Raw genomic sequence first — 16,875 nt, forward strand, 5'->3', positions numbered from 1 at the left:
GTTTGCATCTTGTAGAATGGCCGGTGTATTTCTTCTCTTGAAGTCTTCTTCGAACAGTGGATTGTGATACCTTCACCCCTGCCCTGTGGAGGTTGGCACTGGTTGTTGTCTTTGGGTGTTTCTTCACACCTCTCACAATGTTTCTGTTGTCAACTGCTGTTGATACCCTTGGCTGACCTGTTTGATGTCTTTTACTCAGTACAACAATAGTTTATTTCTTTTTCAGGACATTCCAAATTCTTGTAATGGCTATGCCCAATGTTTGTGTAATAGCTCTGATCGATTTTCCCTCTTCTCTCAGCTTCAAAGTGGTTTTCTTTTCTCCCATGGACAGCTCTACGGTATTCATGTTTGCTTAACAGCAAAGGTAGGTTTTACAGGTAAAACCCCAAGCCAAAAACAAGGACTAATGTTTAAGCAATTAATCTAAAAGGCAAGACCTGAGCAACTAGAAACACCCATCAGTCACATGTTCCAATACTTTTGCTCAGTTGAAAAGTGGATGGGTTCAAACAAAAGAGATGTTAACGCTGTCCTGAGTTGTTTAACACATCTAGATGTGAATACCATGAAATAAAAGCTGGAATTCTGAACTTTTGTCTCATATTCATCTTTGCATCTGAAACCCAAATGTCTTCAGTCTACAACGAAAACAAAGGAATTGACCTTGCCGTTCCAACTCTTTTGTAGGGGACTGTATCTGTATCTGATCAGGCTTTGAGTATTTGGTGACGTAGTTCCTGAAGGGAATATTGATAATGATGATTCATGGGAACAACCTCACTAACCTTTTTTCTAGCTAAGGGACTACTTATCAGATCTCTATATGTCACAAGACTTGGCCTCCTTCGTAGGAATATTATAGTCCTGTATCTAAGGAATTATTATATCTGACACAAGGCAACTAAAGTGCCTGAGGTCACTACTACTTACAGTTTTTATTAACATGGTCCGTGGCCAATATTTAAACAAAAACATAACAAGGATTTGGGATGTACATTTTCCTATTGTGGGTCAACACAGTGTTGATGTGGACTAAACTGTGGGTGTTCAGTTCGCATGACGCGTAAGAGTTTTGTGGGATAAATTTATTGAGCTGGGGTTACAATCTGAGCTAATAATTTTCCTAATCAAAAGTTCGAGCTAATTTATTTGGTGGTGTAGTTTGGGAAGGGAGTCGTGGTATTGTGATTCAGAACAACCTTACAAGAACTATAGTGTGGTGACAGCTGTATTTTGGCCCCTGCCTTCCTCTTATGCTCCTTCCTTCCCTCTTAACGTCCTAACGCTCTCTTCCCCTTTGCAATGCTGCTGATGTAATTTCCCTTTTCCTCGAGTCTCAGTCCTCACTTTTGAGTATCTCGTAATAATTAAGTTCAACTGCACACTGTGGCACTTTTTCTTGTTTTGTGCATGTATCTCATACAGACCGTGTACATATCCCATCAAATTCCCCTTTTTACCCTTTTCCATGCTCTGGTGTGTTCCTCCTATCCTCTGCTTTCACATCTTCTTGTGCTAACTGAGATATTGTTGTCTTCCCTCTCTTGTCACTGTAGCGAGGCCTGAAGAATGTATTTGATGAAGCTATCCTAGCTGCCCTAGAACCGCCTGAGATGCAGAGACAGAGGAAATGCTGCATATTTTAAACAGTGTGCAACTGTTACAACTTCTGTTCACTGCTAATTACGATTTGTACTTTAGACGCTTTTTCAAAATATTTAAAAACATATATATCCTGGTTTAAAAATCTCAACCAATCTCAAATTATTATTTACTACCCAGTTTAAAGCCTATATTGACAATACTTCACTGCTAATTGTCACTTTCTGTCTTTCAATGGTTTATGTTTACAGTACTTTGACTTTATGTCTGACTTTTCTTTATGGTTGGCAAGTTAACAGTAGCAATGAGGCTAGTGAAACCTTGTTAGCAGTATCTTGTCAGAGCTCTACAGCTCACATCTCTTGCAAGGCCTCCTTCATTGGACCATTGTCCAATATCTAAAGAAAAATTATATCTGACACATGATGACCAAGACAGCTGAGGTAACTACAACTAACACACTGTTCATGAACAAGAGCCAAGGTCAATATTAAAGCAAAAGCAGACCAAGAATTTGGAATGCAGATTTATTTTCCTGTGGTAGTTGACACAGTGATGCTGTAGACTAAACTTTGGGGGCTCTAGTTTCCTGACTAGCGCAATGGCGTATCTCTGCGAAGGGAGGGGTTAGACCCGATGTGTTATTCTCATTTTGTGTAGCCAGTCGGGTTGGGCATCGTTTGAATTTATTCGATTCCGGTACCTTATTTTGATTCCGGTTCCAAACGATTCGCGTTTCCGATTCTTTTAGGGGGCTGGGCCAAAAAAGTTTGCATGGTTTAAATAAAGGGTGTCCAAATTATGAACATCCATTTTCTTAACAGCCCGCAGCATAGACTAAAATGAACATTTGACTCTGGGTTCTTTATAACCAGTATCACTATCAAACCTATGAACTTAAAGCCAGTGTGTGTGGAACTAACCCAATTTACTTAATATTCATGAATTAATGTTTCAACTAAAAGTTAAATATAGCATTGTGTGGTACAGAAAATGGATAGATGGATGGATTGTTAAAATCATTTTTTGGGACTGTTTTATCACGTCAAATGGTTTATATGTGCAAGTTTTTACTTTAACTCCCCCTTTTAAGCTTGTAGCCTTTTATTTTGAAGGGTACGCACCGGAACTCAGCATTTTGGCACAAAAAGCAACTTCACACAGCACCGGTGTTTTTTGTTTTTGTTTTTTTTAAATTCATGGAACCAAATGCTATAAAAAGTTGATTCCTTTCCTTACCCACCGATGAGGCACAAGGTTAGTGATTCCTTTCCTTACCCACCGATGAGGCACAAGGTTAGTGTTTGTGATACTGTGAGACAACGTTTATGTGAATTTTGTCCCAATTCATTGTGATGTAAAGTTGCTACGGTGAAGTTTTAGCTCAATGTTAAGCTTTTTTTTCCTGTCCTCGGATCTTACGTTGGTTTGAAGACTAAAATAAACGCTAAAAGCCATCAGTGCAAAAGTGCAACCAACCGTTTACATTGTTAGCTGTCTCAATGTTGGCATAGATGTATTTTATTGTTTTACTCACCCAATTGACTGAGAGTTGACTTCACTGAAGCTCCGCGCGGTTGTAGGCTGAGGCGTCAGACGCTACACATCGTGAAAGCCTCCTTTGCACAATGTAATCTTATTCCAAGTGTTGCACGGAGGTGACTGGTCGTTCATTTGAACAAAGTTCAGACACACATTTGTTCGCCGTTGGGCACAAGCACGACTTTGTGCGCATTCTTTTTCTTCGTTGGTTTTCGGCACTTCTTATTTGGGGCTGGAGGACGAGGCATCAAAACTGGGAACCGAAATTCTTTAATTTGAACGGGAGAACTGAGTCCCGGTTCCAATCGGTTTTCGATTCTCGATGCCCAACCCTAGTAGCCAGTGTATTTAACAAAAGGAACTTTCTGCACTGGTGGGGGTAAACACTACTGACTTTTGAGGCACAACTCCGGTCTTGCATGCATGGAGAAAGCAATCCGTGCTATTGTCACTTGGCTGTGTGGCAAATATATGGACTATACTGTGCTGGTGATATACCTACTAACCGTGGGCGATTAAAATATGTCCGTGGAATGAATCTATCCCCACTCATGCACAAACCTTCTCCCCCTGCTCCACCACATATGTGCTGGCCAGTGGGGTGATTTAAACAGATAAAAACAGGCAGATAGTGATGATAATAATAATAATGATGATGATGCATTCAATTAACTGCTTCCTGGAATGATTCGGAGGGTTCTATGTCCACTGTGCACATATTCATGATTGAAATGTGTCTGATCCAGCCCACATGTCCGCGGGGCTCGTGTTGTCTACACACACTGCGAGGAGGGGGGCTGCACCTTGCTCTGGTACTTTTTTGGACCAATGTACCCCCAGTGCATTTCAAGTGGTGCTGCTGTGGGCGTACTTCAATCCTCATCAATTGAAGCCGGTTCTTTCGTTCCCCTTTTAAAAGCCATACAAATAATCTTGCATATGGTGACGTCATAAATGCGGTAGAGGTGCCATGCGAGATTGGAGCATTGAATGTTAGCGCTATTATTAAATGCAGAATGAGCTGGGGGCTATTCCAGCAAGCAGGTTCAAAATGCTCTCAATCTAAACCTGAGTTCTGAGTTAATGTCCCCTGAACTCAAAAACTGGGATCATTTACGTCCAGAACAACTGATCTGAATGAGTTCAATCAAGTCTAAGTCCGCTCACCTTGAGCTAAGCTCGTTCACGGCCACAACCAAAAGACATCATCAATGGAGCCCTGATATGTTGCTTCACCATGGAAACTGACAGAAACATGTCAAGTTACTTACTTTCCCCCTTGGAATTTGAGGTGCGAATGTGGGTGTTTGGTGATATGAAAGTACAGTCCCCACGGCAAGGTCAGTTTGTTTTTGTTGTATACTGAAGACATTTGGGTTTCAGATCAAAAGATGAATATGAGACAAAAGTTCAGAATTCCAGCTTTTATTTCATGATATTTACATTTAGATTTAATTTATTGGAACGTGACTGACGGGTGATGACTAATTATTTTAATGATTAATAATGAAACAATTATTGAAATGTAAAAATTACAAATGTATATGTAAAATTATTTTCATGTTATTTTATTGACAGTAGATCAATTAACCAAGGATTTCATTATATGAATAAAACCGAAATAATGATGAATAAAAAATTTAAATATTGTTTTACTAATAAAGTAATTCATTCTCATTTTAAAATGTAATTATTTAGAATTAAAGCTATATTAACAAATTATTTATCTAAAACAAACAAAACATTGTTAAATTTATATGTATTCAATTGTATTAATATTCAGTCAATCAACGAATTCTAAGAGAAATTATTACAAAATAGATCAAATGAAAAAAATACATTTCCCATTTTTAGGAAAATTTACTATTAATGTAAGAAGAATGCTCGTCGGGTCAGATAAAACAACGGAGGGGTCTACTGTACTCTGCCCACCTCTGAATTAGACTGGTCCCAGTGTGAACTGCAGCATGTCTATCATGATTTGATAAAAACTAAAATATGTTTAGGTACATGATTACTATATCAATCACTTCCAATCCTGTGGAACAATTATTATTATTTAAAAAAAAATTTTTTTTTTTAAACACCACAACGGCCGTTTCACTGCGGCGGTGACTTCTCATCGGCGGACATGTCGTTGCACTAAATTTCCATTGACATCAGCACAAATTCGCCGTGTTGACTTTTTAATCAGAAATTAGTTTGGGAATACCAGCCAATCATTTTAGATTTAATTGTGCTTCAATATCAGTGGGATCGTGGAGAAATAGGCACCTGTGTTTGCTTCAAGTAGTAGCAGACACGTAGAAAGTCAGGAGCCGGTTCGGTCAGTTACCACGGTGACTCTTCCCCAGCTCTTTGGAATGGAATGATCAGGCTTTCCCTTATCTCTGTGTCAGCTTTCTCCGGGTTTTCACGTAACCTGCTTGCTGGATTTGCTTGAAACCCCCTTGGTGAAACATCGCTGGCGACTTTAATGCGTCCGCGGACCGCTTGTCCCCTCAAACGATTGTTCGTTAACACCCCTTCAGCAGGGACGCCCAGACTTCCCTCTCCCAGCCACTTCATCCAGCTCTTCCGGGGGGATCCCGAGGCGTTCCCAGGCTAGCCGAAGGATGTAGTCTCTCCAGCGTGTTCTGGGTCGTCCCCGGGGTCTCCTCCCGGTGGGACATGCCCGGAACACCTCACCAGGGAGGCGTCCGGGAGGCATCCGAATCAGATGCCCCAGCCACCTCATCTGGCTCCTCTCAATGCGGAGGAGCAGCGGCTCTACTCTGAGATCCTCCCGGATGACCGAGCTTCTCACCCTATCTCTAAGGGAGAGCCCGGACACCCTGCAGAGGAAACTCATTTCGGCCGCTTGTATCCGGGATCTTGTTCTTTCGGTCACGACCCACAGCTCATGACCATAGGTGAGGGTAGGAACGAAGATCGACCGGTAAATTGAGAGCTTCGCCTTTCGGCTTAGCTCTTTCTTTACCACAACGGACCGATACAAAGTCCGCATCACTGCAGACCCTGCACCGATCCGCCTGTCGATCTCCCGTTCCATTCTTCCCTCACTCGTGAACAAGACCCCAAGATACTTGAATTCCTCCACTTGGGGCAGGATCTCATCCCCGACCTGGAGAAGGCATGCCACCCTTTTCCGACTGAGGACCATGGTCTCAGATTTGGAGGTGCTGATTCTCATCCCAGCCGCTTCACACTCGGCTGCGAACTGCTCCAATGAGAGTTGGAGGTCACGGCTTGATGAAGCCAACAGAACCCCATCATCTGCAAAAAGCAGAGATGCAATACTGAGGCCACCAAACCGGACCCCCTCTACGCCTCGGCTGCGCCTAGAAATTCTGTCCATAAAAGTTATGAACATAATCGGTGACAAAGGGCAGCCTTGGCGGAGTCCAACCCTCACCGGGAACGAGTCCGACTTACTGCCGGATATGCGGACCAAACTCTGACTCCGGTCGTACACGGAGCGAACAGCCCGTATCAGGGGGTTCGGTACCCCATACTCCCGAAGCACTCTCCACAGGACTCCCCGAGGGACACGGTCGAACGCCTTCTCCAAGTCCACAAAACACATGTAGACTGGTTGGGCGAACTCCCATGCACCCTCGAGGACCCTGCCGAGGGTGTAGAGCTGGTCCACTGTTCCACGGCCAGGACGAAAACCACACTGCTCCTCCTGAATCTGAGATTCGACTTCCCGACGGACCCTCCTCTCCAGCACCCCTGAATAGACCTTACCAGGGAGGCTGAGCAGTGTGATCCCCCTGTAGTTGGAACACACCCTCTGGTCCCCCTTCTTAAAAAGGGGGACCACCACCCCAGTCTGCCAATCCAGAGGCACTGTCCCCGATGTTCACGCGATGTTGCAGAGGCGTGTCAACCAGGACAGCCCCACAACATCCAGAGCCTTTAGGAACTCCGGGCGAATCTCATTCACCCCCGGGGCCCTGCCCCCAAGGAGCTTTTTAACTACCTCGGTGACCTCAAACCCAGAGATAGGACAGCCCGCCTCAGAGAACCCACACTCTGCTTCCTCATGGGAAGCCGTGTCGGTGGAATTGAGGAGGTCTTCGAAGTATTCTCCCCACCGACTCACAACGTCCCGAGTCGAGGTCAGCAGCGCCCCATCCCCACTATACACAGTGTTGGTGGTGCACTGCTTTCCTCTCCTGAGACGTCGGATGGTGGACCAGAATTTGCTCGAAGCCGTCCGGAAGTCTTTCTCCATGGCCTCACCGAACTCCTCCCATGCCCGGGTTTTTGCTTCAGCGACCACCAGAGCTGCATTCCACTTGGCCAGCCGGTACCCATCAGCTGCCTCAGGAGTCCCACAGGCCAAAAAGGCCCGACAGGACTCCTTCTTCAGCTTGACGGCATCCCTCACCGTTGGTGTCCACCAATGGGTTCGGGGATTGCCGCCACGACAGGCACCGACCACCTTACGGCCACAGCTCCGGTTGGCCGCCTCAGCAATGGAGGCGCGGAACATGGTCCACTCGGACTCGATGTCCCCCGCCTCCCCCGGAACATGAGCAAAGTTCTGTCGGAGGTGGGAGTTGAAACTCCTTCTGACGGGATTCTGCCAGACGTTCCCAGCAGACCCTCACAATACGTTTGGGCCTGCCACGTCGGACCGGCATCTTCCCCCACCATCGGAGCCAACTCACCACCATGTGGTGATCAGTTGACAGCTCCGCCCCTCTCTTCCCCCGAGTGTCCAAGACATGCGGCCGCAAGTCCGATGACACGACCACAAAGTCGATCATCGAACTGCGACCTAGGGTGTCCTGGTGCCAAGTGCACGTGTGGACACCCTTATGCTTGAACATGGTGTTCGTTATGGACCACAATTGTACAATATGTAATATTCTTTGAAATAGAAAAGTAGAGAATAATTCTATACACTGCCATGCGCTTGATGTGGTCATGATCAATTAAAAACTCATCTTTTGTATTCGTTCAGCATATGCTTTTGTCCAAGTTCTCCACAGCGGGGTGATAAGTTTGCAGTCAAGGACATGAATGTTATGGAACTATTTGGCCGACAATTTAAACTATAACAACCATACTTTTTCCGGCGCAGACTGATTGTGTAATATCCAATTGTACACCAAAAAAATAAAAGAATTTGGACTTTAACCCACTTAAAATTGTTTCAATTAGGCTTAAAGTCGTGAACTATATATTTTTTTAAATGGGGTCTTCACAGCATTGAGTATTTCCTTTTCACTTTTTTTTTAAACAAATATCTAATATGGGAAAAATGTAAATTCTAGCATTATTTGCAGGTTATCCACATTCTCCCTCCCCTTCTGGTGACTAAAAAATTGTTTGGACCAGTGATTCTAAAAGTGTGCTACTAGTACCACTAGTGGTATGTGAAAGAATCATGGCCCTTATACAGTTGTTGAACTTTTTTTCTCCAGTTTTCCTATATTTAGATACAATGTTAATGTTCAAATTGTGCAAAATATTACAGTGACTTGCAATAATAATAATTTCAGGAATGCTTAGACCTACTATGCTATTTTTATTTTAATGTTGGTCGGGCTGGTGGTACGCTCAGTATTTATTTCTTGTTTTTAGGTCTATGGTGTAAAAGGTTTAAGTAGAACTGGTTTAGACTGTCTTGCCCAACTAAAGAACCACCAAAGCAGAGGCACGCGACACAAAACACTGAACAGAAAGTTGTCACAATCTATCATCATGTAACAGCGTTACCGTTGTGCCCATGAGCTGTTTACCAACAGCAGTAGTTTACCAAAGGTGAATGAAATAATGGACAGCTCACAATTCTGCAGCAAAACTTCCAACTGTTGCAAGTTATTTTATATCAGTCATAGACAGGTTTTTTAATTTTTTTTATTTTTTATTTTTTTTTACAAAGTGCCTACGCCCATCCATTGCACAAGCGTGCGACACGCCGGCGGCAAGAGAGTCATTCGTGAAGAAGTCGTTGACATTAAGGGATAGGAGCCATTTCCTGCCTGTTTGCAAATTTATCAAAGACACAATATGACTACTGTATCTTTTACCATCATGCTTCACGCCATGGGCATGCATGTAACAAAGAGCGCAATGGCAGCAAACAGACAATGGCACACTGAATTTCATTCTACAGAATACATTATAATATAAAGTTTAATGTATGTGTATGATTTGACATGTTTTACGTTTTTACAGCAAACACAGTGATATTTTGGAAACAGAAAAACATATCTAATCAAATACAGACTGTATTGATGGAAAATACTAAGTAACTTCCAATATCCTGTATCACATTTTTGTACAGTAACAGTCATGCCCCAGAAAAAAAGCATAGTTCAAAGAAAAAAATGGTGGTTAAACCAATGACATTATGTCCATGTTGAATGTACGTAAACCATTTGAAACTATTCTGGAAACCTTTGCATTGCTTGTTGTGACATAAATAAAATAATATATAAACAGTTGTTTTGAAGAAACAAACTTATAATAAAGCACAAATGAGGTACTCTTTCTCTGCTATCTTTTTTTTCTGGTGTTTTCAGAAATATTGAACTACTGCATTATGGTGCATTCGATTCCATACAAAGATAATGTAATATGAAGCCCTCTAGTATGAACAATCCTGGAATGTTTGTGATCACTTTTTTTGTTATTTATGCCCTAAATATAACATAACACGTGCTGTTTTTCCTCCATTTTCTTGTGTTCAACTTTGATTTGCCCTCTGCGTGCTGTTGACCTGACTCGTTAGTGTATCATATACATGACAAGAAAAGCACATTTATTAAGTTGGATCAACAAATCTGAGTTGGTCCCAACATCACTGTTCATTTTATCACCTTTATTGTATATTCATGTTGCTGTTTTCAGTTTTCATCGAGTCATTTTATTCTCTATTCTCAGTTGAGCATTGAAAATTGCCAAGATGTTTTCACCCCACTTCATTTACCTTTGTTTGTCCTCTGCATGTTTGCACGCCCGCTTTATTTAGCCTGTGTTTTTGTCTGTTTGTTTTTGTTCACAGAAAGGCCTAAAGAATGTGTTTGATGAGGCGATATTGGCTGCATTGGAGCCCCCAGAGCCCAAGAAGAAGCGCAAATGTGTGCTGCTATGAGAAGCGTGTCTCTTCAAAGCATCCACATCTAACACACACATACTCTTGCATACATACTGCCCCCCACCCAACCACATTTCCATTACTCTGCTAAGGCCGATAGACAGCACTGACCTCCAAAGGCATGACTCGAAAGATTTACAGTCAACCAAGTTTAACTGTCTCTGCAATAAGAAGCTTCACTCCTAAGACAGATTTGGGGGTAGAAGATCAGCCTAACCAGCAGGTTATGCAGGGTTTGCACAGACTGCCATTGCCTCTGATGGGGATTCAGATACCAAGCTTATGTACATGTAGAATTAATGTTGTTGAGCTTTTAAGTAGATTTTTCTGAATGCAATCAGTGTTGTGGCCCGGTCTACCTTTTAAATGCCCGACCATTAAGTTGTCTTCAGCCATTGTGGAGTCCCGCCCCGGCCCATCCTTATTGTCTCCCATGTTCTCAGCACTACCAGAGGAAACGATCATGGAATGGTGCTCATGTTTTTATTTGCCAACACCCCAAACACGATAGCTTGACAATGAGATTTACTCCTTGTTCCACATTTAACCACTAAGGGAACTGTGTCAGTCTGAAAGGACACGGTTATACAAGGCAATACAGTTATTTGGCAACTCTGAAGTTGAATTTGTAAATTTTATCTCACATTCACTCTGTTTATCTTGAGTTGTTCACAGTAAAGCGTTGCAGTCAGATTATTGTAATTCAGTGAGGAGTCGACCAGTTGAAATATGAAATATTGCCACATGAATTTTCCCTTAAAAGCAGGGAACTTGAACAGTGTTAGAAAAAGTGTGCTCTTCATGCATTGTATGGGACCACGGACGAGTGCCGCAAGATCTTCATTCAATGTAACTGTCACCTTACGCTTAAAATGGGTAGAGCAAGTCCACTATGGCAAACAAATTCTGCCTACTGTAGTGGCACCAATGAATTCAAACTAACAAACATGAGGTTCACTAACTACACTTATTTACAGTGTCATGTTGGCAAACTGACTTTATTAAGGGGATACGCCCAACTCCTTTTGTACCCTTTTAGGCTGGGGTTGCCGAGTGCCTGGGTTTGAATGTCAGCTCAGGCCTTCGTGTGTGGTGTTTTCAAGTCTCCCCCTGTGCTGGCTTGCTTTTTTTTTTTTTTTTTTTTTTTCCCTTCTCTTCTTCTTTTCTCCCCCCCCCCCCTCCTGTTTTCCTTCCATATTCCAAAAACATGAATGTTAGTTTGATTGAAGACTAAATTGCCCAGAGGAACGAATGCGAGTGTGAATAATTGTCTACACGTGCCCGCAGATTGACTGGCAATCAATCCAGCGTGTATCCCGCCTCTTGCCTAGAGACAGCTGGGTTAGGCGCCAGCTCAAATGCGCCCCTAATAAGGATAAGCGCGATAGAGAATGCATGGATAGATGTAGATGAACCTTGCTCTCTCAGGTGCAGCAGAGTGAACTTGCTGTACATGGCACACATTAATGTAGGCCCCAGTTTTTACCATAATATTTTGTTGGTTTCTGACACATTTTGTGTCTCGCTTCCCCTCCCTCTTGCTTCCTCTATCTAAATAATATAAACATTTGAATTTATACCTGCCATTTATTACCAAGAAAACCACTGCTTGGTTTTTCCCCACTAAAACCCCTACTGGCAGAGAGACTGTTTGGTTGATGATTTGGTTGGTTACTGGCGGCTTAGAGTTGGGTTGACATACAGCCCATGTCAGTATAATTATTATAATCTGTTGTTGTTTTGGTGAAAATCCAAATGCTTTTGTCAAATCTCTTTTGTTCTTTGTATATGCATTCCTAAAAATATTAAACTTATAAATTTTTTTTTTTGCCTTTACCACTTTCGCTCTGTTATTGTTTTATTTTTACAACACAAAAACAGAAAAATCTTATCACTACTTATGGGTCAGAAAGATTGCACTCAGTACATTGCATTGGGGATAGGCTCAAGACGTTGCACGCCACTAGGTGGCACTGTTTATTCGAAAGTCGCCACCAGCAAAAACAAAGGAATTAACCTTGCCGTTCCAATACATTGGGAGGGGACTATATAAATATGTATGTGTGTGTGTGTATATAATATATAAAATAACCACTAATCTACAGAGGGTGAAGTAACCAAGTAGGTTTTCCAGGTATCTGCTTTGCTTGAGTAGGCAACCTCGGACGACGTACTTTTGCAGTACTCTATATTTTAAAACATATTTTTCAAAATAGGCTTATTAGTCCTTTCAACCACTGCTGATGGCGACCTGACGTAACTGGAAGTCAACTGCGGTTGAGGTCTTGATTGGCAGCGCCGTAAACCAGTGAGTATTAAAGATGACGGCAGCAGATTCGGAGAAGGAAGATATTCCACATCCATGACTTTCGGTTCAAGGAATTGTTTTATGTAGTCTACAAGAATAATTAGTTGCACGTGTTGTGCCAGGCCAAAATCCAGCTTCTGGCTTTTAAATATATAGAGGTGTATTTTTTCAGTGGTTATTATATCTAAGTTGACATATTTTTGTTACCCAGTATACAACGTTAGCAAAGTTATGGCAACACTTTGCAAACTGTGGCACCAGAGCCGCATGTGGCCCTTAGATCCTTTTGGCTCTCTGGGACTTTGATAAATGATAAATAATGGGTGTTTAAATTTAAAATACTGCTTTGATTTTTCAAATGTGATTATAAATTTGCAGATTATGGTGTCTTGTAACAAGATATTGTTTTGGTGGTTTTTTTGTCACTCAAAATGCGCATCACAAAGTGGTTATATTGACCTATTCGACTCCTAGTAGGTAAACCATGGAAAAATCCAAGATAAAAGATTCAGAAGAAAACAAAATTACTAATGCTAAGCGCTACATGAACAATATTAAAAACTACATTTGCTCATGACTCACAGATAACAGCCTACAATTGTGTGAAAAGGAAGGCGATGACAACGGCCAGGGTCGGCCTCCCCATTAGGCCGTGCTAAGGGTGTCGTGAACTCCAGGGGACGCCAAAACGGGTGGGGGTATTAAAGAAAAATCACATTGAATATAATCACATTTTTTTTTTTCTATTAACTCTTAAAATGGAAAAGCTGGTAGGCTTCGAGATTCAAATCTAAAGCAATGCCAAAATAATATTAAAACAATTCCAAATAAATACCCATGCTGCCACCCCCCCCCCCCCCCCCCGACACACACATACACAAATTTATCCCAATGTGGATTTTTCAACGAATTTTCACAACTTTCCCTGTCACAGTGGGTGCTTCTGAAAGAAGCTTTTCTAAACTTAAACTCATGAAAAATGACCTGAGATCTACCATGATGCAAACTCATCTCTCTGGACTTTTCAATAATAAGCATAAATAATGTAGTCACCATTGAATTGCCATATGACGATTTCATAGATGACTTCTGCCTCACAGTTCTGAGGACCGGGATTCAAATCCCGGCCCCGCCTGTTTGGACTTTGCATGTTCTCCCCGTGCCTGCGTGGGTTTTCTCCGGGCACTCCGGTTTCCTCCCACATCCCAAAAACATGCATGGTAGGTTAATTGACGACTCTAAATTGCCCGTAGGTGTGCCCGTAGGTGTGAATGTGAGTGTGAATGGTTGTTTGTATGTGCCCTGCGATTGGCTGGCAACCAGTTCAGCGTGTACGCCGATGTAAACTGGAATAGGGTCCAGCACGCCCGCGACCCTAGTGAGGAGACGCGGCTCAGAAAATGGATAGATGGATGGATTTAAGATGGTTTTTAGGAACAGTTATTGCACAGCATTCATGTAGCTAATGTACAGTTATCGTATGCAACACTTTGCTGAGGTTTAGGAGCAAAAATCACATTAACCTGGTAAAATTAATAGTTTAATTGGCTATCATTTTGCAAATATATGGCTTACATTGTCAAGTGAAAGTCCTTTTTAATTCAAGTTGACACCTGACTGCACGATCCACACACCTGACTGCACGATCCACACGCGATAAAATAATGACGGAACACAGAAGTAGTAGTAGTAGAATGAAATGTGTTCTCTAGCAGTTCATTGATTACATAAATGTTTTTTATACATACATGTACGGGGGGGGGAAACGAGGTATGCAATGTCATCCTTACTTTAGACATCAAAAGGCTTTTGTGTCTCCTGGTGTTTTTTTTTGTTTTTTTTTTCCTTCAATGTCTTAACATGTGACGTACTGTAACAGGTTTTTCTTCTCAGTACGAGCACTATGTAAGTTAATAAAAGAGGGAAAGTGTTTTGTAAATTTTCTCTTACACAAATTATGTGTCGTATCTGATCTACTTAAGTACAGAGTGAGTACGTTTTCCACGTTTGGTAATCTAGTATGTCCAGTCTGTGCTTCTTGGCTACATGATTTGTATTTACTAAATCACTACAAGAAAAAAATGATAATACAGTAGAATATAAAGTGTACCTGTTCAAAATGTATCTCTACAAAGAGTCTGTCATTGGTGTGGCGGGGAGCTCAGTTCACAGTTTCACAGTCTGCACAGATGCACAGAAATTCTTCAAATGGCAGCAAATGAGGGTGCTGTATCAGGTGAGGTGACCTGCATCGCTTGCTACGAGTTGACGTTTGGTCAGGGATGTTGAACTGTACTTCTCTGCAGGCGCGAACCTCCTTTACCCCCACGAATCTCTAAGGGTTTCACACATTCCCTGCGTTTCTCAAGTGCTGTGTGTCAGCACCTTCTTCCACTAAAGAGACACTGACAGCCATTAATTATCACACAAGCTGAACGAAGGGCATTGCTGTCTGCCGTGTCTGTGTGTTATACATCTCGTACACACACTCATTGAGGGAAAACACCTGGCCTCCATTGGCCTTCATCATGTTTGACAAATGAGTCGAAATGTTTTGTCCTCTGGGAGGATCCAATCACCATTAAATCTGCTCAGTAGGCTTGCTCCAGACTCCCTCAAACTTACAAAAGTGGCAGCTTATGGCAATCTGTTTGAGCATTTACTCGATATCCTACTAGTGCGCTGAATTGTCCATGCGCTAGTGCGCTTTTTTTCCTCACTAGTAAGACAATTCGTGCACTATTAGAATGACAATGTCTTACTAGTGACATTTTTTTTCTCAGCTATTGCGTTCCACTACTGTATGGCACTTCTGTGCACTAATACTGTTGAACAACCAGGGCACACAAGTTCAAAGACTAGGGTGCACCAGTAGAACAACTACATCTACTACAAACTGTGCATGAGTTGACAACTGCATGCTGCTAGTTCTACGAGTTACATTATAAAATGCTACTACTTTTTTTTAAGTTTTACTGTGTCACAGTGGAGTGTTTAAGCTGTCCGCCGAAGGGGAATAGGGAAGGGGCGCAGCAGACCAGCTGGGGGCAGGTGTGACAACTTCCCTCGGGGGCAGACGGAGCAGGCTTCGACAAATTCTCAGGCGTCTTTGATGAGGCTGGGCCACCAGAAGTGCTGCTGGATGAACTGGGTAGTACGGGTGATGCCAGGGTGACAAATGAGTTTTGAGTTGTGGGTCCACTGTAGGACATCAGAAAGTGCAGAATCCGGTACAAATAGGCGGTCTTGGGATCTGGTTGGGTTTTGAAACACGAGGAAGGGTCCAACAACAGTACTGTAGGGCAGCTCATGACAAATATTCTTGATTGTTACAAATGTAAAAAGAACTGAACCACTGTAAATGTAAAAACTGTAAAATGGCACTGAACAGAGCACCACACATAGTATATGTTTAAAGTGGGTTTACAATGAATGACAGTCTGCTTACTTCATGTAACCTCTGGCGCATAATTATGTGTTTTATAATTATGTCACAACTCACAATCCTGCGATGCTCACTGAACTGAGCTCAGCTGATGCTCATGTCCTGCACAAAAGTAATTAAAGCAACATGTTTATCTACAAATCTAGGGTGCATGTGGAATTGTTCGACTTCAGAGGAAAATATCGGGTTCCACTCTGTTGGTTTTACTACAAATGGTAGATTGGATGCACTCATTTGAACTGCTTCGTAAAAGTTTGCAGTGTAATTTTCCAATGGGCATGAAAGTATCTCCAATCTTGTCAGAGTACAACATTTTCCGAGCTTGGAAAAGATCCCCGTTTAAGACTTTTAACTATACATTTTCCAGCTAATCTAAGAGGGGGGGAGTAAATGGTTTATTTAGATTATTTAGTTGGAGAAAATTCAACACAGTAGTGAACAGTTAATCCTTAAATTTATTAAAAAGCTTCAAAACACCAAATTTGGTGTTAAAGGCTTGTTACTAGTCAGGAAATGGTGAATTTGCATCTGTGATGCAGGTTAGAATAATGTTGTACCTTGTATGTTGTTTTTGAGAATATTTGTCTGACTGTCATTAGATTGCCGTGCTTGGTAAAATGCTAATTTAACATTGCTCAATTTATTTTGAGTTGTTCATTAAATCGTTTTAATTCGAAATTATGCAGTCAGAACCTGATGTGTTATGAGTAAAGAAAAGTATTAAAAGTACATTGACATTGTGTACAGCTGGATTCAGGCACGTGCTTCTTTTCACCCAGGCTCGCTTCCACCCCCAGATTCCCACATGCGTTTGTTTTATAACATGCACATACACTGGTCAGACACATTCTGTTGCAC

At 42.1% G+C, this 16,875-nt stretch overlaps 1 protein-coding gene across 4 annotated transcripts in view; it reads left to right on the plus strand.

Annotated features, from left to right (window-relative positions):
• The window catches only part of LOC133483015 (cell division control protein 42 homolog), a 52,288-nt gene that overhangs the window by 21,614 nt on the left and 13,799 nt on the right, over positions 1 to 16,875 (plus strand). For 2 of the 4 annotated variants that reach the window (XM_061783465.1, XM_061783467.1), the window contains exon 6: positions 10,172 to 12,100. The exons of 1 other annotated variant lie outside the window; for it this stretch is intronic. In XM_061783465.1, the coding sequence (XP_061639449.1) occupies positions 10,172 to 10,261 (90 nt within the window). In that variant the 3' untranslated portion in view covers positions 10,262 to 12,100. Of the gene's footprint in view, positions 1 to 1,559; positions 9,660 to 10,171; positions 12,101 to 16,875 lie in introns of those variants that run through there. One more of the 4 variants, XM_061783466.1, reaches the window with a different exon arrangement.

The sequence above is a fragment of the Phyllopteryx taeniolatus genome, chromosome 9, assembly GCF_024500385.1.
Source record: "Phyllopteryx taeniolatus isolate TA_2022b chromosome 9, UOR_Ptae_1.2, whole genome shotgun sequence".
Classification (NCBI taxonomy): Eukaryota; Metazoa; Chordata; class Actinopteri; order Syngnathiformes; family Syngnathidae; genus Phyllopteryx; species Phyllopteryx taeniolatus.